The 25632-nt window shown below is 38.0% G+C and overlaps 1 protein-coding gene across 1 annotated transcript in view; it reads right to left on the bottom strand.

The window, feature by feature from the left end:
- The window catches only part of LOC139938617 (uncharacterized), an 89510-nt gene that overhangs the window by 35540 nt on the left and 28338 nt on the right, over positions 1–25632 (bottom strand). Inside the window, exons 2-3 of the mRNA XM_071934211.1 lie at positions 22633–22749; positions 9225–9299 (exon numbers count right to left, since the gene is read on the bottom strand). Coding sequence (XP_071790312.1) covers positions 9225–9299; positions 22633–22749 — 192 coding nt within the window. The remainder of the gene's footprint in view (positions 1–9224; positions 9300–22632; positions 22750–25632) is intronic.

Raw genomic sequence — 25632 nt, 5'->3', positions numbered from 1 at the left:
GTAAAAGAAAATAAAGGAAAACACTGTTCCTGTGTGTTTATTACATCTCAAATACTCCAACTCATACACAATCAGTACAAAAAAAATGGCAAGGAACAAAAATAAAAGAAAACATTTTTACTGCGGGTTTATTATATAACATAGCTGTGTTGTCACAGGACCGTGCCGTGCCTCAAAAAAAGTACACATCAGTTTGCGAGTCTATGTGCGAAGGGGTCTGAAGTCGCTTACGGCTCCCAAATGTAGCCATCCACGAGTCTAACCAAGTAAAGTAAGACATGAAGGCTTGCCACAACCAAGACAGGTGAATTGACAGAGTGCCCGAGGCCATGTCTTGTTATGATGAAGCCCCTGAAGGAACAGTCACTTGTACTTGTCCAATCCACCGCTTTCATGAATTTCCTCAGCGAGTCTCCCGCGCCTTGCGCCTCCGCGAGCTCCCGCGTCTTCTGTTGTTCCACCCAATCAATCTCCAGAGGTTTATTATTTATATTTTATTCCCTCCTACCCCCTCCTCCTTTCTCGCCAATTCTTTGGTAACCATCTGCTGACTCTTTTCTCATTTTGGTTCGATTAGCCGAGTTGGTCTTCTGCTGACCCCAATTTCCTTTCCCAACCTTTAGACAAACACTGCTCAAGTTTTTATTTCATTGCCGTATGCAATTTTCTCGACTGAAAAATAAGAGAAGGGCGAGAAGTTACTTGTCCTAATTCGAGATAGGATTAATCCTAGCGTTTCGTAAAATCAGCTGCAGTGCCCTTTAAAACGTTATCAAACCATCTTTATTAGTCAAAGTATGCAAAAGTATTCCCCAACCTGCATAAAATAGCAACCCTGTGTGCTATTTTAGGGGTCAAATTACAATATGGATTGCAATGTTATTCACCTATTAGGAAAGTGTGAAAACCATGCGAGTCATTTGCTCCATGCACGGAGTATTATAATCATTTTCCAAAATAAAAAGTGCGCACATATGGAATTTTCATTATGCCAAATGTGCGCTGTCGGAGATAATAACTTGTTTATACACTGTCTAAGTTAAACTCTGAAGCCCTTTTGAAGGTAAAGGGAATTCAACAAAGCATGATTGTTTCTCCACTGTGACCGCTTGCTATAATTGTTCTCCTGCTGGCTGGAAACTATCCTTAAAATTATAAGTGTGTGATTTCTCTGTAAAATTGTGGCTTTAATGTCATTGGAATTCTTTCATGAGAAACTTATTTTCTGTTGCAAACTGCTTCCCAACAAAAGGACCTATGGTATAAATGGGGGGGGGGGAGAAGTTAGTGGCCTGACGTTTCGCCCTAAGCAGAGTCTTTTTGTAAGATACACCAAACATTAATCTCTTTGAAGAAGAATTGTCAACTTGAAAAAGCCCATTTGTTGTTCGCGTTTTAACTATTTGTACCTACGCTAGACACACCTCAGCAGTGGTCGCACAAAGTCCCCCAAAATTTCTGCAAAGTATAGAAAGTTGTTAAGCTTTTTGCTGCTTATGAAATTGAGCCCATGTGATTCTAGGAGGACGTACATGTACCTGCACATGTATTGAATGTAAGCACAGCCTGATACTTCACAGAGGCAGTTGCCTCCATGCCCCCTGGTTATTGCCTTGGTGCCCTTGAAAAGCTCCAGTAAAAATTTACAATATCCTCATAGGGTGCCCTTTTACAGATGAGAAAATGCCTTGGTGCCCCTGCCCTTTCAAAAACGAAGCATACAAGCTAGTAAGCACAGAATTCCTTATCCTTGATTCAAGGCTGTTGGCGTTGTGTGCCCTGGCCCGGTGCGGCATGCTGCATGCAGTGCATACACGAACAACTGTAAAGTACAGTACATTGTACAGCGAGAACAGTATAGCGCAGTCATGAGTATGGTCGTGTCTTTCAACCTCGTACGCGTGGCTCAGAAAGCGCTCACATACAAAGTAATGTACAACGTACAGATGGTACACATGTACGTGTACACGTATCATATGCACGCTTTGTGTTATGTATGGGGTGCGCTGGCAGAATTCAGTGGGGACTCGGAGTATGCCAATCGCGGCTGGAGCGCCTTGATCAAGGCTAAGCATTCCTCGGCAAGCAGCGCCATAACATTGGACCCTGGATAGGCTCTATCCTCAGCCGAACCGAGAGCCTAAGCCAAATTCACCAGCAGTAGCTTAGAAAAGCAGAGCTATGTTTTGGTTTCTACATGTATAAATCCTCTCAACTTCAAAATTGTCAGGCAGCTACTTCCCATCAACCCTAATTCCTTGTTGTCTATTTTTTCCTAAGCAGGATTACATTTATGTCTTCAGGGCCCAATTTTATAAAGCCTGTATACACAAAAATTTGCTTAGCACGAAATTTCTTCCTTAATAAAAACAGGATTACCAACCAAATTTCCACGTGATTTTCAGGATAAGCAAACAGCAGCTGAATGCCAGTAACAAGCAATATGTAACAAATTAAGATTTGGTTGGTAATCTTGTATTTATCAAGGCAGACATTTTATGCTAAGCAAAATTTTTTGCTTACAGGCTTTAATGAAATTGGGCCCAGTTGATCGCGTGACCCTATACATGCACCTCAACAGGAACTACAATGTAGGGTTTCACATTATTTTGAAATATTGTGATCTGGCAGTTCACTATACATTTATTTGTTATTTTTGTACAAATGCCAAATGCCTTACTTCCTCGCCACCAGTCAGCAACATCTATGTCGAGATGAGAGACTGACATACACGCACCAGTGTAAAATAATGCCCCATAAATTCTTAACGCAAGTCAAGGATGCAATTTTCTTGGTTGCCACAGGCTACGATACATCAGGAACAACAGAACTATCAACGTATTACCGCCGCAGCCGAAAATATTTGTGAGTTTTTATTAATTTCCTGATGCGAGAAAATTTAGCTGAAATTCGAACCTGAAGGTCGAGGCTGACTGTATGGAAGGGACTTGGAAAAACTCATATTAAACACAAATGGGGAGGGAAATTGGATACGAACGGCAAATGAAATTGCTGGGATCAGCCGTGAAATTAAGTGAAATGTGACAGTTTCAGTTTGTTAGTCATTTTCATTCATTCCTTGGCAATTTTTGTGTGCCACAAGGGCAAATATTTGACTTGAGACTTGAAAGTAGGGTAAAGGAAAAGAGAACTTTTGATAATTTCCTATCTTTCCTATTCTCCAGATTAAATTGATGCTGATTATTTGTTTATTTGTGGGTAGCGGTTGCTTCTTTCAATCTGACAAATTTATCAAATGAATACTGATAACAACATTTGAATACTGGCTTGTTCCCCCCTAAAGCAAAAATCTTTTTAAACCAAGTACACAAAATGACTGATCTTCAGTGGAGACTAGGGCATAATTTCAAAGCCTGCTTTAGAAACATCATGAGAAATGCTCCAATTTAAAAAAAGTAAGAAATTGCAGCTGATAAAATAATGAAATGTAGGGGCTATTTAGAATATGGAAATGTTACAACAATTCATTCTTCTTCTTTTTTTTTGGGGGGGGGGGTTTGAGATTGTCTTGACCCACCAACCCACCCTTGAAGGAACACGTTGCCTTGGATCGGTCGAGTTGGTCTTTGAAAAGCGTTTGTAACCGTTTGTTATAAAACGCATGTGGTTAGAAAGATGTTGTAAAAGTAGAATACAATGATCCATACAAACATGCCTCGAAGTTGCACGGTTTTCCTTTTACTTCGTCGACCAACACGGTTGGCCATTTATGGGGGTCAAATTTTTGACTCGCATAAATGGCTTACCGTGTTTGTTCGCAAATTTCGCAATTTCGAGGCAAATTTGTGTGGATCAGCGTATTCTAGTTTTAAAACAAACGGTTACAAACGCTTTTTATAGACCAACTCGTACGATCCAAGGCAACGTGTTCCTTTAATTTCGATTTGTAAATACTGAATGCCTTCATAACATAATCTATACACCATATACACTGAAAAACAAAGTGGTGGCTCAAAAGAACCGGATATTTTAGATCGAAAGTCTCCAACATCAGTAGTTTTGAAGGGCTTTTCCTGGCTTACAACAATAGGAATGCAATTTACGATCTTAGGTAGCTGGGTATTTAATTTATTATGTGTTTTTTCTTTTTTTGTTTGTGTGACCATAGAGACGTTGTTATAAGTCACTGTTTAATAAGTCACTGTTTAATAATAATATATACATATTTTTTAACAAAAACTGAACTTGTTTTTCGGTTATTTATTTTGACCCACCTAGCCCTACACATAATTTTGAGGCGCAGTTTTTGAACAATTGAAACTTCGGAACGGCCCCTTACTAAAGAAAAGTTCCTGATCTTATAAAGGAATGATTTTATTTGTTACATCAAATGAAACAAAACAGGGAACTACAGCAATTAAAATTGTCACAAATGCTGGTTGTTTTCTTAAGGATTCAAGGATGATAAAATAAACATCTTTCTCTTTGACGTACCTATCCTCCTTTAACTACTACAGTACGTGAGTATTGATCTAGTGTACATGTAGTACTCGCACATAAATACAAGCGCATGCACCCGCATTTTAAAATGTTATTTGCAATAAAGTTCACAGCCAGTGCTAAGTCACCGAGCTTAGTGAGATACATGTTCATGTAATGAAGGGCAGTAGAGGGTAGTGTACTTTCCAGTACATAGGAGTAACTTTGTTATAGCGACATGCTAACCCTAGCGATAGTAATGCATTGCAACAGCTCTCCCCATTGATTGCAACACTGAAGTACGATTAACGCCAAATTTAATGCTCAGGTTTAGAGTTAAGCTCGGGCGCTGTATAAACATGCACCGGTTTTCCTCTCCCCCAGATGCATGCTGTTGCTGTTTATTGCAAAACTCAGTATTTTTGTTCCTTCCGGTTCTCGCCAGATGCAAAGGGATTTCAGTTGAAGCTTGTCAAATCATCTTATAAGTAAACTCCCAGCTCACAATAAAACTTTTAAGTGCAGTGTTTTTCCAATTTTATTTCTAGGGCGAAATAAAGAATTATAAAAATGTATAATCAGTCGATGTGCTTTTAAATCTGAGAAAACATAGAACATGTAGGTTTTCAAAGCAATTTGTGCATATGTTTTCCATTGACTTTAAGCATTTACAATGAAAGTGCCCTTTGCAAAATGAAAATGGCCCTTGCCAATATCAAAGATGAAATTCCTGGTCTGACATGTGAAGAGCAAAAAGCTAGTTGAGAACTTTCTAGTTTCTAATGCAAGTTCTGAACAAATTGAACACGTACAACTGTAGGTCAATGCTAATCGTACAGTACACACACTGTAGGGTGTTAAAGTATTTGTGTTGGGAGCTGGAACCATTATTCATAGTACAGTAAATAGTTTAGTACATGTACAGTACATGTCTATTGGGCAACTGTGTACTATTGTATCCCTTGCTCCTTGACCTGATCCTAAGGTCAAAGCCATTCACCCTAGGGAGGACATTCCAACAAAATGACCCTTGACCTCTCATAAGGTGACCAGACTGACCAATTAAATTAAGCTACAATGGGGTTTACTCACTGGGCTAGGCCCACCTTTTTCTTAATAGGTGTTTACAGTGTACATGTAATGTATTCCCCATGCATATAACCGCAGCACACACACACCAGCCAATTAGAAGTGACTGGCCTCCATTGATAGGGAAATATTCCTGCAGGCTATGTTAGTCAAGGGAATTGACTAACCAATTAAGAAAATGTAGCTGGCATCATTATCTCTCTCCATGTACAGTAAACCATTACACACACTTTAAAGAGAAAGTGTAGCATTGTCTTGGTTCTTTTCCGGTTTTCAATACACTTGAAATGTATGAGCAGACACAACCAAACGGTAAAAATTTCATCAGTTGGTGGTCTTGTTTTCGTGAAACATTTGTGGTGCGACTATTTTGCAATGTTTCTTTAAAGTATTTCTTTTATTTCATTACAGGCTTAACTCAAACAGGCAAACCCCTCCTCTCAGCCCTCCCCCCCCCCCCCCGATCAATATTGTTTCTCTTTTTTTTTTACAAAAATACAATACAATAAACTTTATTGTCCCTGCAAGGGAAGTTCCTTTGACCTTATTGCTCACATAAAAACACAGTCACCATTAAAAAGGTAAAACATTAAAAATGGGTTAAAGGAACATGTTGCCTTGGATCGGACGAGTTGAGCCATAAAAAGCACTCGCAACCGCTTAAAAAAAAAAAATACATATGGTTGGAAAGATGTTTCAAAAGCAGAATACAACGATCCACACAAACCTGCTTCGAAATTGCGTGGTTTGCCTTTTATTTATTGTGCGAACTAACACAATCCTGTAGGCCTCTAATGTGTCATTAAAATGTCAAATAATAAACCACAAAAAAAGATACATTTGGTAATAGAAACATTTTCAGACAAATTATCATCTGAAAGGTATACCATCAGAACAGACAGTAATGGCATCATTGGTGACACGAATCATCTCATATGTAATCCATACTGCCTGATATAATTAGTAAAGAATTTGAGAAAATATGCGATGTGAAAGTATTTTGTAAATGTATCTTCTTCTTCTTCTTAATTTATCAACGGCCTGTGCAGAAAGTTGTTTGTCCACTTTGTTTAATCCGATCATTTTGACGGGTGACAGGTGCGTTGATAAATATTTTCACAATCTGTAATAAGTTTTCTTTAAAGCCATAATACACTTTCGGAACAGAAAAAAAAATAAAAGTTCACAGATTTACAAATAACTTACAGGGTTTACAGAAGGTAATGGTGAAAGACTTCTCTTGAAATATTATTCCATTAAATGCTTTACTTTTTGAGAAAACATTAAAACAATTATCAATTCTCGACATCGAGAATTACGGATTTATAGTAAACACATGTCATGACACGGCGAAACGTGCTGAAACAAGGGTGGGTTTTCCCGTTATTTTCTCCCGACTCCGATGACCGATTGAGCCTAAATTTTCACAGGTTTGTTATTTTATATATAAGTTGTGGTACATGAAGTGTGGGCCTTGGACAATACTGTTTACCGAAAGGGAAAGTATACCTTCGGTTTTTGAAATTGTCAGATTGATTTAATCCAATATAAATGTAGATAATATACAACAAAACTAAACTTGTGCAAATTACATTTCAAAAGGTGGTAGTGTTTTTGAGATATCGCCAAAAATCTGGTGCGAATATGTCCATGCTGGAAGAATATTCCATAATTGGAAAACACAATCTGAGAGATGTTACTGTCAGTAACGCTTCTCAGATTCAAATTTTGAAGATTATGAAGATTCACTGGTCTAATGGGGAACATGTCTCTCAATGGAATAACAGCTCTTCCCACTTCAAAAGTTGTCACAACAGACTAACAAAGTTAACATTTAGAGATGACAGTAATGTGATAAAACTCTGTGGATAAAGCCGCCCCCCCCCCATCCCACCTATGAACCTGACCGCCACCCGATCCCAAATCTTTGAAAAAACAAAATAAAAAGTGCCACATTTGCAAATCCAGTAATGCTTTCTGATCTCTCTCGTGTTTGTATTGCTACTCAATTTTAATCTAATAAAGATAAGGTTGCCATGGTTACAAAGATGATAGCGTCAATATCCGTAACTTTTTTTTTTAAATTGGAGGGGGGGGGGGTTCTTATTATGAGTTCCCCGAGGACACTCGTTTCACTCCAAGAAACACTCCTGGCTATTTCCAAACTCAAGAGTGTTTCTCATAAGGCGTGCAGCGTGCCGTGCCGTTCCAATTTGCAGCGCTCAATAAAACCCAATCACTAACTCAATCATCGGGTCCCATGATGAATGTGTGTGGTGAACTCCCATTCCTTCTTGCAGGAACTGCTCTGTATACCAGAAGCTAGAAAGAAAGCACCGGCAACAAAGCATGCAGGCAATTTGTTACTAACTGTTTGACGGCAGATGTTATTCCTGTTTCTCTCAACTCACATACTTCTAAATTACTCATGTCCAATCATTTCTCTTACTGATTTTTTTTTTCTACTCAGCTGGTAAAAGCTGATGGTCTCATCAATTTCTTACCTAGCATCTCTTAAAAGGGAAATAACTCACCTGGAATTCATCGGCCAGGCAATTAAAAATTGATAGAATGGAAAATGATGAATAGATGTTTTCTATAAAAGGGAAGTTGTCGTGAAACAAAACCTACTAGAAATTTACAAATTCTTTCTTGTTCAAGTGAGTTTTTTAAAATGACACAAACTGACGTTGGATTTTAGGGATAAAAAGCTTTGAGCCAAATGCCAGCAAGTTGGTTTAGAGTGTTTCTACATGTAACTTATCACTTATCTTTTCACTCAACAATAGAACTAGACAATTAGGAAGCAAAAGTAAGAACAAATTTCTGCAACAAATGCCTTGAACACTTTTTGAACATGAGGGAATTATGACCGACTTTTCCAACCCAATTTTATAGAGTTGCTTAAGCACTGAATTAAACTAAGCACAATAATAACAACTCATGGTTACCATCCAAACTACAATTACAATGCAAACAAATTATGGCAGGTTTCCTACAATTTTTGCTCTAATAAAGATGTTTTTAAAGCAACATTTTCTGCAAAAGCAACCAAATGAATTTGGACCCCACTGATGAAAAACCCCTATACATAATATGGACGTACTGAAAATGTTCAGCCTTATTACTTTTTCATACCTATCTGTACCTGGCCCAAAGTCAGGCCATGAACTTCGCTCTTGAAGGGGCACAGCAATTTTTCGCTGTAAGGGGCACTCTATGAGGAAAACTTAAATTTGTCTTGGAACTTTGCAAAATGCACCACAGTCAAAGCACAGGCAATTGCTGTGGGTGTCGTCAGCTATTTCAAGGCCTGTAAAGTGAAATCATAGGGCACCACGGCAATTGCTGTGGGTGTCGTCAGTTATTTCAAGGCCTGTAAAGTAAAAGCATAGGGCACCACGGCAATTGCTGTGGGTGTCGTCAGCTTTTTCAAGGCCTGTAAAGTGAAAGCATCTATAGGGCACCACGGCAATTGCTGTGGGTGTCGTCAGTTATTTCGAAGCCAACAAAGTGTTCTGTGCTTTACTGGAAGCAGCGTCATAAGTTCAGACTTCTACCTTGAACAGTGCTTAAATTGGCTCTTTCTCTCTCGCTTGAACGTCACAATGAATGCAAATGAACATGAATGAAGTGCAAGGTTGCATTTAAACAAGCACGGGCTGCATCTTTAATTCAATGCCAACACTACTTACCTCCTCTACAGCATCTGCATTATGCGTCACGTCAAAGATGACCGCAGTCGCACCTAGCTGCACTGCACGCTTCGCCTGCGATACAAGAGACAAGAAAAATACACTTGAATATTTGATCGGGCTATCAGGAGATTAACGTTGGAAATATATTTATTTTCCTTTGCCTATTTCTTTCAAGAAACTACCATTAGGCATACAACTTTAGGTGTAGTGTGTAAAAGTAAAATTTGACAAGATGCTGTGATACTTCACAGAGTCAACAGCCACAATCGCCTCCACACTACTGATCAATGTCCGCTAAATTGGTTCCATAAAAGTTTGAATTCCTCTCAAACATTTACCGTTTTGTCAAAAAAAAAACCTGTTCCCTTGAATAAGTATCAGGCCCGAATGATCTGTTTTTGAAAGGGCAATTTTCTTTTTGGTAAAGGGCACACTATGAGAAAATTTTAAATTTCTACTGGAGCATTTCAAGGGCACCAAGGCCAGTGACCAGGGGTGGATTTCACAAAGAGTTAAGACTAGTCTTATCTCGAGTTAGGACGGAACTCGACCTAACTTCAATGACTAGCCACATGTTTTTAATATCTTCTAGTCCTAACTCTTTGTGAAATCGACCCCAGGGGCAACACAGGCAATCGCCTTGGGTGCCTCCGTTCAGTATCTGGCCTGTAATATCATTCCTGATACTCAGGCCTAGAACTTCATCTTGGAGAGGGCAAGGCCATTTTCATTTTGTAAAGGGCACTTCCACTGCAAAGTATTATTAATATAGTCTACGGGAAAGTTTTGAGGGGGCACCAAGGCCAAGATCAGGGCAATGGATGCTATGGCCTTCATGGCATCCGTGCAACTACATGTACTTTCACTTAGTGGATGGTTGGGACTTCTCTGTAAAAGTGTGATACCATCACTTACTTAGCTAAATAGAATTTCAGGTCTTCTCCTGAAGATTTTACTTGGTCAAAGATTTTACTTGGCAGTGGACACTATTGGTAATTACTCAAAATAATTATTAGCATAAAACCTTACTTGGTAATGGGCATAGGGGAGCTGTTGATAGTATAAAACATTGTGAGAAACGGCTCCCTCTGAAGTAACGTAGTTTTCGAGAAAGAAGTAATTTTCCACGAATTTGATTTTGAGACCTCAGATTTAGAATTTGAGGTCTCGAAATCAAGCATCTGAAAGCACACAACTTCGTGTGACAAGTTTGTTTTTTCTTTCTGTTATTATCTCGCAACTTCGACGACCAATTGAGCTCAAATTTTCACAGGTTTGTTGTTTTATGCACATGTTGAGATACACCAAGTGAGAAGACTGGTCTTTGACAATTACCAATAGTGTCCAGTGTCTTTAAACATCCTCTGGTTATAACCACTAACATATATTCCACAATATCACAACAAAACACCCCATAGAGAATTAAATAACCTTAAATTTTCAAAGGATGGTATTTGTCTAGCTAAACACATACCCTGCATGTACAGGGTGTCATGGCTGAGCAATAGAGAATCAAATTCAAGTTCTGGTGGTTAAGTCACCGGGATGTAGGTTCGAGTCCCAGTCATAACACTGGGTCCTAACACTATTCTACTTGCTTCTCTTCATCCAGTGGTTAAAAATGGATCCCACAAGGGCTAAAAGTTGACACTGTGTTTGAAAAAGCCTCTTGAGCGCCATTGCAGCTATATTAAAAACTACAGCCTATTTTCTGTATGATCCGCCTGGGTAATAGTTAAAAAGCAGGACAGTTCTTTTCAGAACTGAGAAGTCTCCTGAACCTCTACTCCGCAGAAGTAGAATAAAGCAAGACAGTTCTATGAGAACAAACTCTACCTGGCAAATAGATACACACATGGTGTTACCGCAAACCAAATTAAAGCAAGACAGTTCTATGAGAACAAACTCTACCTGGCAAGTAGATACACACATGGTGTTACCGCAAACCAAATATATATTGATACCTCACCATGCAATGCCTCAAATCCTATTACTTTATTATTACTCACTGCAATGTTACCAAACGTATACACCTCCGTTAAAAAAAACCTGTGTTAGGCTCCAGTTGCGCCACTAACCATGCATGAATTTGTATTACAAAGTACAAGGATATAGTGTTTCAATTCTCAAAAAAAAAAAAAATCCAATACAAGGGTCTAAAAAGAAGTGTATGGAAATATATGCACTGTTGAATAAACCAAGTATTGCACCTGCCAATTAGTGGTGTTGTTTCTCATTAAAAAACTGAAACGTTTTCAGATTAAATTCAAACGGCGATAATCAATTTTCTGTCGGAGCAAATCTCACTCCAACTAGGCCTATATAATTGCAAGAACAGCGATTAATTTAGGAGTGTATAATTTATTTCTATTGTAGTTTGAAAATTGGTCTTAAAGGGGAAATCAGGAATTTGACTTCTGGCAATTTTAGTTTTTGTATTTTGCAAGTGAGGAATGTATACTTTCTAAAGCCATTATACACTTTCGGTACAGAAAAGAAAGAAAAAAAGTTCACAGATTTACATAACTTACAGGGTTTACAGAAGGTAATGGTGAAAGACTTCTCTTAAAATATTATTCCATGAAATGCTTTACTTTTTGAGAAAACATTAAAACAATGTCAATTTTCGATAGCGAGAATTACGGATTTATTTTAAACACATGTCATGACACAGCGAAATGTGCGGAAACAAGAGTGGGTTTTCCCGTTATTTTCTCCCGACTCCGATGACCGATTGAGCCTAAATTTTCACAGGTTTGTTATTTTATGTATAAGTTGTGATACACGAAGTGTGGGACTTGGACAATACTGTTTACCGAAAGTGTATAATGACTTTAACACTGTCAGAGCGCTGCACAGTACAAAAAAAAAACCCAAAAAACCCCACCAGTCTAAATAGGATTTGGTGACTGCAGGACACTTTAAAATGGGAACCATTTGATCATGAGATTAACATAAGAATGAGGGGGGATCAATTTCATCAGACAAGGCATACTGGATAATCCCTTGATCTTCCATCAATAATTCTTTACATGCTGCCAAACAATGGAGCCATTCTTGTGTTACCAGAAGTTAACAATGTGTGTACTTTACTTAAGTGAGTGGCATACAAGATGGTGCACGAACGTCGCTGCGCATACGTGCAGTATATGTGTATGGCATGCAGGTGCAGTATATGCACTATTCCATGTAGAAGCTCAGAGGACTGCTATGGCCCGTATGCTTCGTTTTTTTTTTGAAAGGGCAAGGGCACCAAGGCATTTTCTCCTTGGTAAAGGACACACTGTGAGGAAATTGTAAACTTTTACAGGAGCATTTCAAGGGCACCAAGGCATTTTCTCCTTGGTAAAGGACACCCTGTGTGGAAATTGTAAACTTTTACAGGAGCATTTCAAGGGCACCAAGGCATTTTCTCCTTGGTAAAGGGCACACTGTGAGGAAATTGTAAACTTCTACAGGAGCATTTCAAGGGCACCTATAATAATAAAAGAATATTTATAAAGTGCTTTCTGCAACGCCTCAAAGCGCTATGCACAAGAATAAAAGTCGGCTACATATTAAAATACAAAGAGAAAACACACATAAAAACTGACAATAAGCAGATAAGCAAAATACATACTAATAACAAATAGGAATTAAAAAAGAGACGATATAAAAATACAAGAGGGGAGATGTACATGTGGGCAATAACCAGGGGGCACGGAGGCAATCGCCCTTGTTGCCTCCTTATCAACCCCAGCTGAAACAGCTTTTTTTTTTCCAACAGTCCCAATTTTCTAAGGGTCAAGAAAAACCTTGGATGATAGTAAGTATATTTTAGTAAACAAAGATACAAAGGTATTGACAAAATAGGGACACCGCCAATTTAGGGCTAGATAGCTCAGTTGGTAGAGTGCCGGCACGTTAATCCGGAGGTCGTTGGTTCAAATCCCACTCTAGTCAATTCTTTGTTCAAACCCCAAAATCATTAGTAAAAAATATGTTAGATAAGAATGAACTACAAAATTAATAGTAAACTTGCAGATTGGGGGTACCACCAATATGTAAAATCTCTCTTGGAGGAGTGTTGGCTCTGAAAAGTGCCGGTTTGGTCACGACGTTTCAAACAGTAATGGCAAGGCTCCCCACTATATTTCTGAACTGCTTCAAGTTTACACTCCATCAAGGAATCTTCGATCAAGTTCTATGCTTCTCCTCATTGAACCCAAGTCTCGACACTCATGGGGTGACAGGTCTTTTTCTTCAGCCGCGCCACGCATCTGGAACTCTCTACCACTTAATCTTCGATCTTGTCTTTGTACTGCAAAATTCAAGTCTCTTCTCAAAACTTATCTTATGTCACAGGTTTTCAATGACTAATTTTGTTGTGTCTGTTTTTCTTTGTGTTGTGTTTTGTTTTTGTTTTGTTTTTGGTTTTACTGCGCCTTGAACACCCAGCAGGGTGGATATGTGCGCATTACAAGTCTTATTATTATTATTATTTAGTATACTCTGCTCCTCAAAGTATGATTTAAGTTCGTATGATTGCTTTAAACGTATACCTTCCCAATAAAGCTGTATCCCTGCATTTACATGTATGTTGTTTCTGTTAATCGGAATAAAATCTGTACATATTCAGGGATGACACTTGATTTTTCAAGGGAACAGGCAATTTTTCCCTTTCCATTACCAAATGTATACCTTTCCTTTAATGTGTTTCACCCCAAAGTATTGAAATGAAAAAAACAAAAAGGTTTTCTACTGTGTCTCAATCTTGGTCCAAATAGGTAATTCACACCAGTTTCAGAATTTTTTTTTAACAACAATCGATGATTCAACCTTCCCATAAATAAGCCTGACCATCCTTACATCGTTTACATGTTTGCACAACTCCACAAACGCATGTAAAAATTACAAGCTAAATTGTAATTGATATACATGCAGTCATGCATAACTGTCGTCTGGGAGAACAGTCCAGCCAGCAGTTCTAGCCAATTAGAATAACAATAGCCCTGTCGGTACCCAGCAAAGAGCGTCGGTTACCACAAAGTGAGCCATTGATTCCTTTCACAGTTGTAGGAGCTGTCATACTCATTTAGGGGAGATCAAACCGAACCGACGACGAGGCTCTCCAAACTGTGGTTGATCAGTCAGGCGATAGGAGAAGCTTTACAATAAGCGTTCCGATCGTTGCAACTATCAAGGGTGCGTGTGTGTATGCGCTGAGTACACGTTCAGTTTTTGTGAGTGTGAGTGGGACACGGCCCAGAGATGTTGGGAAAATACTTGTGGTTGTTGACGATTTAAAGCGGACGCTGTTTGATGAGGTTTTTAAGTCAGTGAAAAGAGGGAGGTTCCAACATCACAAACATTAACAAACATCCTCAGGTTCAGCCCTTTTTTGTTTTGTGTTTTCAAAAAAGTGTCAACTCCAAACGAAAGACATACACTGAAACGGATAAAATGTCTCATAGAGGTGTTCTGTACCAACAGCCTTTATTGTAACTGATCATTTTACTTTTGCCCTTTAATCTGACCCAAATAAAATCTACAATTCTCCTCACAGAGATGCCCCTTAGTCCTTAAAAAGATACAGTCCTGCTTTTCTAAAAACGAAGCATTTTAAAAGCCCAGCCCTTTAAAGAATAGCTCTTTTATTTTTGAAGATTTAAACAATAGTTTTTAATTTTAATTTTTTTATTATTTGAAAACAGATACAACCCCTCCCAACAATTTGTAGTCCAGAATCAAACTGAACTATAAAACAAGCATTACTTTCTATTGCCAATCGTTTGCAGAGCCTTGCAAATTGTTCCAACATCATGTACTGTACATACTGTTAGTTTGGCAGTTTGGGCGCCCAGTTAATATGTATAACATCCTGTGGTCTACATATGATTCACTCAGACAAGTCAATAACTCTTTCAACTAATTGGAAAGCTTTCAAAGAAAACTGTGTATGAGATATCCAGGTGTCTTTGTAGATTTCAAAAAAATTGCAAACTTTTTTATTCGGAAACAAATATCCCTAACAATTTGTAGTTGTCTTTGTAGTCCAGAATGAAACTGCCAATCGTTTGCAGAGCCTTGTAAATTGTCCCAACATCATGTACATAATATACAGTTTGTAAGGAACCCAAACTATATCCACCAAAATACAACATCTTCGTCTGAGATTAGCAGGGCATTCATACAGACGCACCAGAGAACCTGTCTCTCAGCTTATCACCTGGTCACCGAAACATGGAAGGAGAAACATGGAAGGAGAAACAGGGGGAGACAAAGGCTCAGCTATACAGATGTAGTTGCTAGGGACATCAGGGTGCTTCCAGCTGATCTTCCCAACCTAATGAGAGATAGACAGGGATGGGCGAGCCTTAACATGATTCCGACCTCGGTCGACTAGAGAGATAGAGAGAATATACAGTTTGGGCGCCTGCCCAGAAATATGTATAACGTCCTGTCGTCAACATAATGTTTCACCCAGACGGGTCGATAACTCTTTCAACTTATTAGAAAGCTTTCAAAGAACACAGCGTATGAGATATGCAGGTATAGAATGTTAGAACACACATACATGTATAAGGATCAATAATTTCAAATCAAAGATTAGTTTAAAGGGGAACTGTGATGAATTTGTAATTTGTTATGAAATCAGTTGACTACCAAATAAACATTTTCGCTGCTTCAATTTTTTTTATGGATTTCTGAAAACAAGTTAGGCTACATTTTCACCCTAAAAACATTGGCACCCTAAAAACACTGGTGTTTGCCCTTCCTTAGTGACTGGCCAGCAGGACTAGTCCATCAGAGTTTTCACTAGTCCCTATTTCATTTTTGCTTTTCAACAATGAACTAGCCAGCTGGAGTGAATTCTGACTAGATTCTGACTGGTCCTCATTTGTTTTAACTGGCATTTGGCCAGCGGACCACTGTTAAGGGAGAACGCTGAATACTGTTTAAAACACAATCCATGGACATGTCTATTTGTTGTAAGAATTCTTTAAACACAAATTTAAGAAATAATGTTCCAAAATTAGCAATTTATTGTTAATAAAAAACTACAGTGAATGGTTTCAGCATTATGCTACCTGACTTTAATTTGCTGCTCCACATTACTATTAAGTGTGCACAAAACATGGCTAGTCTAAGTATATGGCTATGCAAATCTGCTGGACCAAATCTAAGCCAAAACTGCCACCATTTTGTGCGGGTCTGTTTTAATGTACTTTTCGTATCCAGACAAACTGTAAGTTATTAACTATTTTTGAGGCCAAGTATAGACTGAATATTTTGACTGATCTTTGTTGCATTCATTATTCCTAAACTGAGAATATCTTAAAAAGGATTTGTGCATGAACTGTTAATGCTTACAAAGAAACGATGCGGAAGTTATTGCAGTGCAGAACAGTGCAATTTCCTGTATAAAAGCCAATTTCAATAGGAGATATTGATATATTTATGGTTATGAATATGTAAGGAAAAAACCCACAAAGTAATACGATTGATGCATGAAATTGGTTAATTATATAGAATTGTGTATACACACCAAGCTTAACGAACACATGTGCGAAGTACACCATCCAGCGTGTAATTTTCAATTCATCAAAGTATTTTTGTTTAAACTGCCATGCACGTCAAAGCCGAACACTTTTCATTAATTTTAAAGAGCCTATATCAAGCCTGATACTTCACGGAGGCAACGAAGGCGATTGCCTCCGTTGCCCCTTGCCATTGCCTTGGTGCCCTTGAAATGCTACAGTAGAAATTTACAATTTCCTCATAGGGTGCCCTTTGCCTAAGAGAAAATGCCTTGGTGCCCTTGCCCTTTCAAAAACGAAGCATACAGCCCTGCTATATTTATTGCGGCCACTCCCTATTGCTCATGAAATTACAAATAGCTTTACACACGGCTACAGTACGTATGTGAACAGTTTCGAAAATTGTAAATTGCAACATCGAGAGATCAATCAAATTTGCTCAGAATACAAGTCTGCGGCGCTTCGTAGAAAAGAAAAAAAACAAAATGGCTAGTCCAATTTTGACTTAATGACTTATGCATGCACGAACAACAGATGCAGCTTATGTACCCATGTATTCTGTTAACACCTTAGTTATCACTGTCTGAAACCCCTCTGGGTATTGTTGGATCACTGTTAAGTAGAAGCCAGGAGATGACAGGCAAGATGGCACCAGCCTACTTGGGCGTTGTTTCATTACCATTTTGCAGTATGGGCCCCATTTGCAATACATGTATGAGCCCCATTTGTAGAGTGGGCCCCATTACAAAAAAAATAATATACCAAAGAGTCCTCTCTTTCATGAATTTTTCTTTTGAATAGAATCCTTGCAGGGCACGATTTCATCCAGCAATTTTGCTTAGCAAAAAAATGTCGACTGAACATATTTTGTGCACAGTGAATGCTGAGTAGCAAATTGTGATTTTTGAGTAGCAACTGATACATTTTGCGTAGCATTTTGCTTTGCCAGTATGCGTGGTTTTCCTTTTACCTCGTCAACTAACACGGTCGGCCATTTATGGGAGTCAATATTTTACTCCCATAAATGGCCGACCGTGTTAGTTCGCAAAGTAAAAGGAAAACCATGCAATTTCGAGGCGAATTTGTGTGGATCATTGTATTCTACTTTTAAAACATCTTTCTAAACCATATGCATTTTATAACAAACGGTTACAAATGCTTTTTATAGACCAACTCGTCCGATACAAGGCAATGTGTTCCTTTATAGCCTGTGGACACTATTGGTAATTGTCAAAGACCAGTCTTCTCACTTGGTGTATCTCAACATATGCATAAAATAACAAACCTGTGAAAATTTGAGCTTGATTGGTCGTCAGAGTTGCGAGATAACTATGAAAGACAAAAAAACACCCTTGTCACAAAAAGTTGTGTGCTTTCAGATGCTTGATTTCGGGACCTCACATTTTAAACTTGAGGTCTCGAAATCAAATTTGTGGAAAATTACTTCTTTCTCGAAAACTACTCCACTTAAGAGTTTCTCACAATGTTTTATACTACCAACCTCTCACCATTACTCGTTACCAAGTAAGTTTTTATGCTAATAACTATTTTGAGTAATTACCAATAGTGTCCACTGCCTTTAAACACAAGTGTGGACTTGTGTACGTCCATATAGTCCGTTCAATGTATGGTCTCTTTTGTTATCAGGTTCACACCTCTTTTGTTGACTCATTTGTTGAGCGTTTCAAACAAACCCTTAACGACATCGCTATAATTATCATGTAAAATGCGCACTACAGACTATTACACAAAAAGGAAAACCACTTTGGTCTCATGATTATGAATACTTTATGAATTTAAACGTCTCTCCTTAGAAAAGAAACACACCAATTATTCTATGAACATTCCCCCAACTTCCAATTCATCTTTAAAGGAACACGTTGCCTTGGATCGGACGAGTTGGTCAAAACAAAAGCGTTTGTAACCGTTTTTTATAAAATGCATATGGTTGGAAAGATGTTTTAAAAGTAGAATACAATGATCCACACAAGTTTGCCTCGAAATTGCGTGGTTTTCCTTCTACTGTGCGAACTAACATGGTCGGCCATTTATGGGAGTCAAAATTTTGACCCCCATAAATGGCCGACGTGTTAGTCGACGAGGTAAAAGGAAAACCACGCAATTTCGAGGCATGTTTGTGTGGATCATTGTATTCTACTTTTACAACATCTTTCTACCCATATGCATTTTATAAAAAACGGTTACAAACGCTTTTCAAAGACCAACTCGACCGATCCAAGGCAACGTGTTCCTTTAACACTCTCACAAAATACACAGAAAACCTCCACAATATGTTTAAAGTAACTTGTATATTTGTTTCAGCAATTTAGCCCATCAAATATTGCTCAGTCCATTAAACCGGATGTGTCTTAAAAATCAAAACCAGATGGTTAAAATTGACGGTATAAACGGTACTCCCCTGCTCCGAACCATGAAAAAGAAATAAAATACCAGTTGTTCGGAGAAGTATTTCCAGTTTATCCATCAGAGTACCATTAAAAAAAAAAAAAATTTCCCCTGGCCTTGCTATTCCTGTATTTTTATAGTCACTCTTCATTCCTGAGGATGCTTTATTATTTCTGGCGGACATCCGTTGATATCCTTCCACTGGTAAACCGAGATCCTCATGTTTTAATCATAAGCAGAGCACCGGGAACTGCTGGAGGGGAAAAGCGGAGCAAAATATGCCGGGACATTTATCATCCCAGATCCAGAAAACGAGACGAGTGTCAGATTTTTTTTTTTTTCCATTTTATTTATTATTTTGAGGATGGATTTTGAGATTCGCAGTGTTTGTTAACACTTGGGTGACTGGATGAACATTATCAGTGTGTAAATAAACAACCCCTGCCAGATTATCCAAATGAAAGGGGGGAATTGATTGAAGGATGAAATATCCAGACCAAAAAGCGCCTCCATTTAAAGGGATTGTATACATTTTGGTTGTATTAAAGCCCAGTTAATACTTCCTGCGAAAGCGAATGCGCAGCGAATTTTGGTGACGCAACAATCCGTACGCACTCCATTTCCATTTGTGATGCAGAGAACTACGCTTCAGTCGAAGCATTCACAGGAAGTAAGAACCGGCCTTTATTTCACGGAGGCAACAAAGGCGATTGCCTACATGCCCCCTGGTCATTGCCTTGATGCTCTTGAAATGCTCCAGTAGAAATTTACAATTTCCTCAGAGGGTGCACTTTACCAAGGAGAAAATGCCTTGGTGCCCTTCCACCTTTCAAAAACGAAGCATACAGGCTTGTGTAGTTGTAGATATACAGGCATGCAACTTTAATTTCACCCAAAAAGAGGAACCTACAAATTTGCAATGATTTGGTACAGTATTTTTTCAAATTTGAATGGTAAAACTGAGATATGAAAAAGATCGTAGAAAAAGTTGCATGCCTGGATATACCATAAAACTAACCTGTGAAAATTGTATGTGCTTGGTAATGGAACCCATTGGAACTCACTGTTTGTTTAAATCCTATAGATGTACTTGTAGTAAGATACAATGTACATGTATGCCATAAAACTAACCAGTGGAAATTTCATTTCAAAAGGTTGTAGCGTTGCAGAAAAACTGAAGCGGTTATGTCCACGCAGGAAGAATAATCTACAATTGAAAACACAATTTTGGAAACGTTACCTTCAGTAACGTTTCTCAGATTCAAATATGTTGAGATAAAAATATATTTCTTTTTCCAACTGCAGTTCTTCAAAGTGAAAAGTTTCTCAAATTGAATTGTTGCATATAGCTTGCTCTGTAATTGTACTATCCAAAGCTTCTGTACATGTACCTCTTACCGTAATACCAAGTAAGTTGTTATTGCCATTAACTTTCAGAGTCATTACCAAATGTATACTGACCCTTTAAAGGCAGTGGATACTATTGGTAATTACTCAAAATAACTATTAGCATAAACCTTACTTGGTGACGAGTAATGGGGAGAGGTTGATGGTATAAAACATTGTCAGAAACGGCTCCCTCTGAAGTCACATAGTTTTCGAGAAAGAAGTAATTTTCCACGAATTTGACTTTGAGACCTCAGATTTAGAATTTGAGGTCTCGAAATCAACCATCTAAACGCACACAACTAAGTGTGACAAGGGTGTTTTTTTTCTTTCATTATTATCTCGCAACTTCGATGACAGATTGAGCTCAAATTTTCACAGGTTTGTTATTTTATGCATATGTTGAGATACACCAAGTGAGATACACCAAGTGAGAGGACAATTACCAAAGGTGTCCAGTGTCTTTAATGAACACAAGCTTTCAGGACGATAAAAAAAACCCAGATCATTTATCAAGTAAACGGATACTGCTCCTACTTGAATTGAAATGCCTTTAATGGACCCTGATGTAACGAAATGTGTAATAAATCAATGAGTGCGCTGGAGATGCAATTTCAAGGGTATTATTGTGAATACGTTTTCTAATTAAGAATGACATGACTGTGTGACCCAGACACAGTTTTTATTCAACTCGGGACCTGGAAAAATGTTTAACAAATTTATGTGTAAAAAAAAACGTTTAAAAGGAGTCATTCTCACATCACAAAGTTAATTGATTTGTATTCTGTTATTTGCCAGGAGCGATATTTTAAGTTGCTGAGCATGATTTAGTGCCTTTGAGAGGTCTAGCTAAGAGCTTTTAAATTGAATTCACTCTTTATCTTGGTGATACCTTGACCAATTTCTAAAAAGGTTCAGTTCTGAAATTTCATCGTTGAGAAGGCAAGCTCGGCCTGAAGATTTGTCCAGAGCATTGACTAAATATAAGATTTATTTCAAACCGACATGACAGAATGTAAAAGACAATATTGTGGAGGCATGATCCTAATTAGCCAAGGCTTGTATACTAGAAAAGAAAAGAAAACAAAAGACACAGAATAATATATTAATTAATTAATTAATTAATTAATTAATTAATTAGTTAAAGCCACTGGACCCTTTCGGTACAGGAAAAACAAAAAAATTCACAGATTTACAAATAACTTACAGGGTTTACAGAAGGTAGTGGTGAAAGACTTCTATTGAAATATTTTTCCATGAAATGCTTTACTTTTTGAGAAAACGGTAAAACAATACCAATTCTCGATATCGAGAATTACGGATTTATTTTAAACACATGTCATGACACGGCGAAACGTGCAGATACAAGGGTGGGTTTTCCCGTTACTTTCTCCCGACTCCGATGACTGATTGAGCCTAAATTTTCACAGGTTTGTTATTTTATATAGAAGTTGTGAGACACGAAGTGTGGGCCTTGGACAATACTGTTTACCGAAATGTTCCAATGGCTTTAAAGGGAAGGTACACGTTTGGTAATTACTCAAAACAAATACTAACTTAAAAACCGACTTGGTAACGAGCATTGTGGAGCTGTTGATAGTATAAAACATTGTAGGAAACGACTCCCTCTGAAGTAACGTAGTTTTTGAGAAAGAGGTAATTTATCACTAAAATAATAAAAGACCTAGAAGTCTTTTATTCCTATCTGAAAGCACACAAGTTCGTCCAACAAGGGTGTTTTTTCTTTCATAATTTTCTTGCAACTTTGATGACTGATTTAGCCCAAATTTTCACAGGCTTGTTATTTTATGCTAACGATGGGATACACCAAGTGTGAACACTGGTCTTTGACGATTACCAAGCGTGTACAGTGCCTTTAACGTGGAGAAGGAGATTTGCCCTATGTTCCTGGTTTGATTGGCTGCATATTGTGCCACAGAAATTTTGTACCACATCCTACCTTGTACAGCATTTCAAAAACATAGCTGAACATACCTTGCATGAAAAATTATAATAACGTTAGAGCGCCTTGAGCGTCACCGAGTAAAGAGTTTGAGCCACTGTTATGTTGTTTAGTTCAAAATGGGATTTACCTTTTGAAAGATTGATAGACAAGGTTTAGGATCATCAACCAGTTGCACCACACCCACCCAGCCTGGTTCAAATGGTTCCTCATCATCATGGGAATTACAAAGGCCCAGCGGATGCATCTGTACAAATGAGAAAGATGGAACAAATATTTAATCTTATTACAATTATTGTTTATTTATTTATTTTTATTTTTTTATTTATTTATTTCCAGGTAAACAGAACATACAGAGAATAGGCAATAAAAAATAAGACTACACAGAGAACAAGCCTGCGGATAACCAAAAAGCGAAAATCTAAAGGCGATCCAGACAATAAAAATAACAAAGGCACAAAAGGGCACAAGGACAAAAACGTCATAAAAATTGCACATCAAAAACCATATCAAATATTGTTACTATCATTTGTTATGTCCAGTCGCCCGACGATGACTAGAGCAAGCTAGTCGAAATGTTGAGACCATTTAAGAACTCACTCCTTGGTAGTGAACTTTTATAGCGCAGCCCTGATATTTCATGGAGGCAAAGGTGATTGCCTTTGTGCCCCCCTGGTCATTGCCTTGGTGCCCTTGAAATGCTCCAGCAGAAATATGCCATTTCCTAAAAGGGTGCCCTTTACGAAGGAAAAAAGGTCTTCATGCCCTTGCCCTTTCAAAAATGAAGCAGACCTGATACCGAGAAGTCCCTAAAGAAAAGTAAAGTAGTAATTCCTGGCCGATTTTCCTCCATCCGCCCAGGTACATAGTAGTTAATAAGCAGGACAGTTCTTTTCAGAACTGAGAAGTTTCAGGAATTCCAAACATCTACTCAGTGGCAGTTGAATAAAATCGCATGATATGTTCTTAAAGAACAAAATCTGCACAGAAAATTAGACATACATGGTGTTACCACAAACTGAATACATATTGAAACCCCACCATGCAATACCTACATGTAAAAACCGAAATATCGCTGTACACCATTAAGGCTTTATTTTATAATGAGCCATCTGATATGCCCATTGATTAAACGTGTGTATTTTAATTATTATAATTTTAAACAGCGCCATGAAGTTTAGACCCAGCTGCGAACTGCCGTCACTTCTGAGTCCGTTGTTGCTGTTTTCTCAAGCTTTCGATCGTAGTCGTCTATACCATTTACTTTCTCATCCTCTTAATCTGTTTGGAGTCCAGACTTCAAGTCGCTGGCTCCATCTAATATTGATCGTGTCTTGTCACAAGAATTCTAGTTTTTTTTTAAATAAAATGTTATTACTTATCTTATGAACTTCCACATTGTATCCTTGAGATCGCGATTTATCGCCCAGTCTCTTCTTGCCTTATCCACTAGGTCCAACATAATTATCTCTTTTGGTATTAAGACAAGGGTTTGATTACAAAGACACTATGATTCATCATTTAAGATGAGGCCACAGCCAAATTGACGACTTGGGCAGTCTACATGTATGGCAAGATCACTGAAAAAGCATAATCTTAATGGCGCAGCTAATAGTCACAGCTTCGACTTGGGCAGTCTATGGCGAGATCACTGAAAAAGCATAATCTTAATGGCGCAGCTAATAGTCACAGCTATAAAATCAATTGATTTGGACATGGCTCAAGTTAGCCATGAATCACTTGCTACGATGTCACAATACAGATATCTTTTGGCGACAGTAAAAACTCAATTCAAGTGCCATGTAAAAATAAATGGACCCAGGTCATTGCACCACACTTCACATTGTTCGAAAACAATTTAACGGAGAGCTGTTTCCTATATTCCTTATAAGACCGTATCTGTAAACACTTTAAGAAGGGATGGCATTTGAATTCAATATGCATGATTGTTTGCTAGCGAGGTAGCTAGAGGATTGAAATACAGTGAGCTTTCCATTATTGATTTTAGACTTTCCCTTTAAGGCATGCAAGTCATTGACATTCCAAGATTGGGTTTTGAATCAAGCAGGAAACTAGCGGAGTCAAGTCTCAAGGTCTGTGCGAGTCAAGTGAAGTCCAATGGGTCAAAATGTTCAAATGTTACGTGGATGTTAAGATCAGAAAGGTCATGACTTATAAATGTAGGCATCTGTCCGCTAAAGCACTGCAGTATATATGGCTTAAAGGATTCAGGTACTTTTTACACAATGTCCACAGATTTACATTAAACTTAAACAGTTTGAAGATACTGATAGTAGAAAGCTTCCCTTAAAATATTACTTGCTGAGATGCTGTAGTTTTTGAGAAATGAGTAAAACAATGTCACCAAAATTTATTTCGTCTCAGTTTTAGCATGTAAAAACGTATTAACCAGTTGTGGTATTTTACCGTAACATACCATAGCTGGTCCATACGTTTTTACATGCTAAAATAATTTTCGTCTCATTGACGACTAAGACCAAAATTATTTTAAAGACTTCAGTTCAAAACTGCACTCCTGGCTGAACGGCAAAGTATTGGTTTTTTTTGGAATCACCAAACTGTTTTAATCCTGTACAAAAATATACAAATTGGGTTTTGGCTTTGAGCTACGTCAAATGTTCCAATTTTTCTTTGCAGCCAAGTGGCTCCCCGACCAATCATACAAGACAATTGAAGAATTGAAGACAAATACGTAATTGGAATACTTAATCTAAGAACTGTATTTGACAGGAAAACTGTTATTTTTGTGTCCATTTACCATCTACTACTTTGAAGTGAAATGATTCTCAAAATGCTTTATAATACTATTGAAAGCTGCAGTACTTCTAACTATGTAAATTTTTGGCCTTAATATTAAGAGTCTACCAATCGTATACCAATTCCCTTTAAAGGGAAGGTACACGTTTGGTAACTGTCAAAGACCAGTCTTCTCACTTGATGTATCCCAACATATGCATAAAATAACAAACCTGTGAAAATTTGAGCTTGCGAGAAAATGATGAGAAAGAAAACACCCTTGTTGGACGAATTTGTGTGCGTTCAGATAGGAATAAAAGACTTCTGGCTAGAAGTCTTTTATTATTTTAGTGAGAATTTACCTCTTTCTCAA

This window comes from Asterias amurensis, chromosome 6, assembly GCF_032118995.1.
Source record: "Asterias amurensis chromosome 6, ASM3211899v1".
In the NCBI taxonomy this organism is placed as follows: Eukaryota; Metazoa; Echinodermata; class Asteroidea; order Forcipulatida; family Asteriidae; genus Asterias; species Asterias amurensis.
The sequence above is the reverse complement of the archived record's forward strand: the minus strand, read 5'-3'. Positions and strand labels throughout refer to the sequence as shown.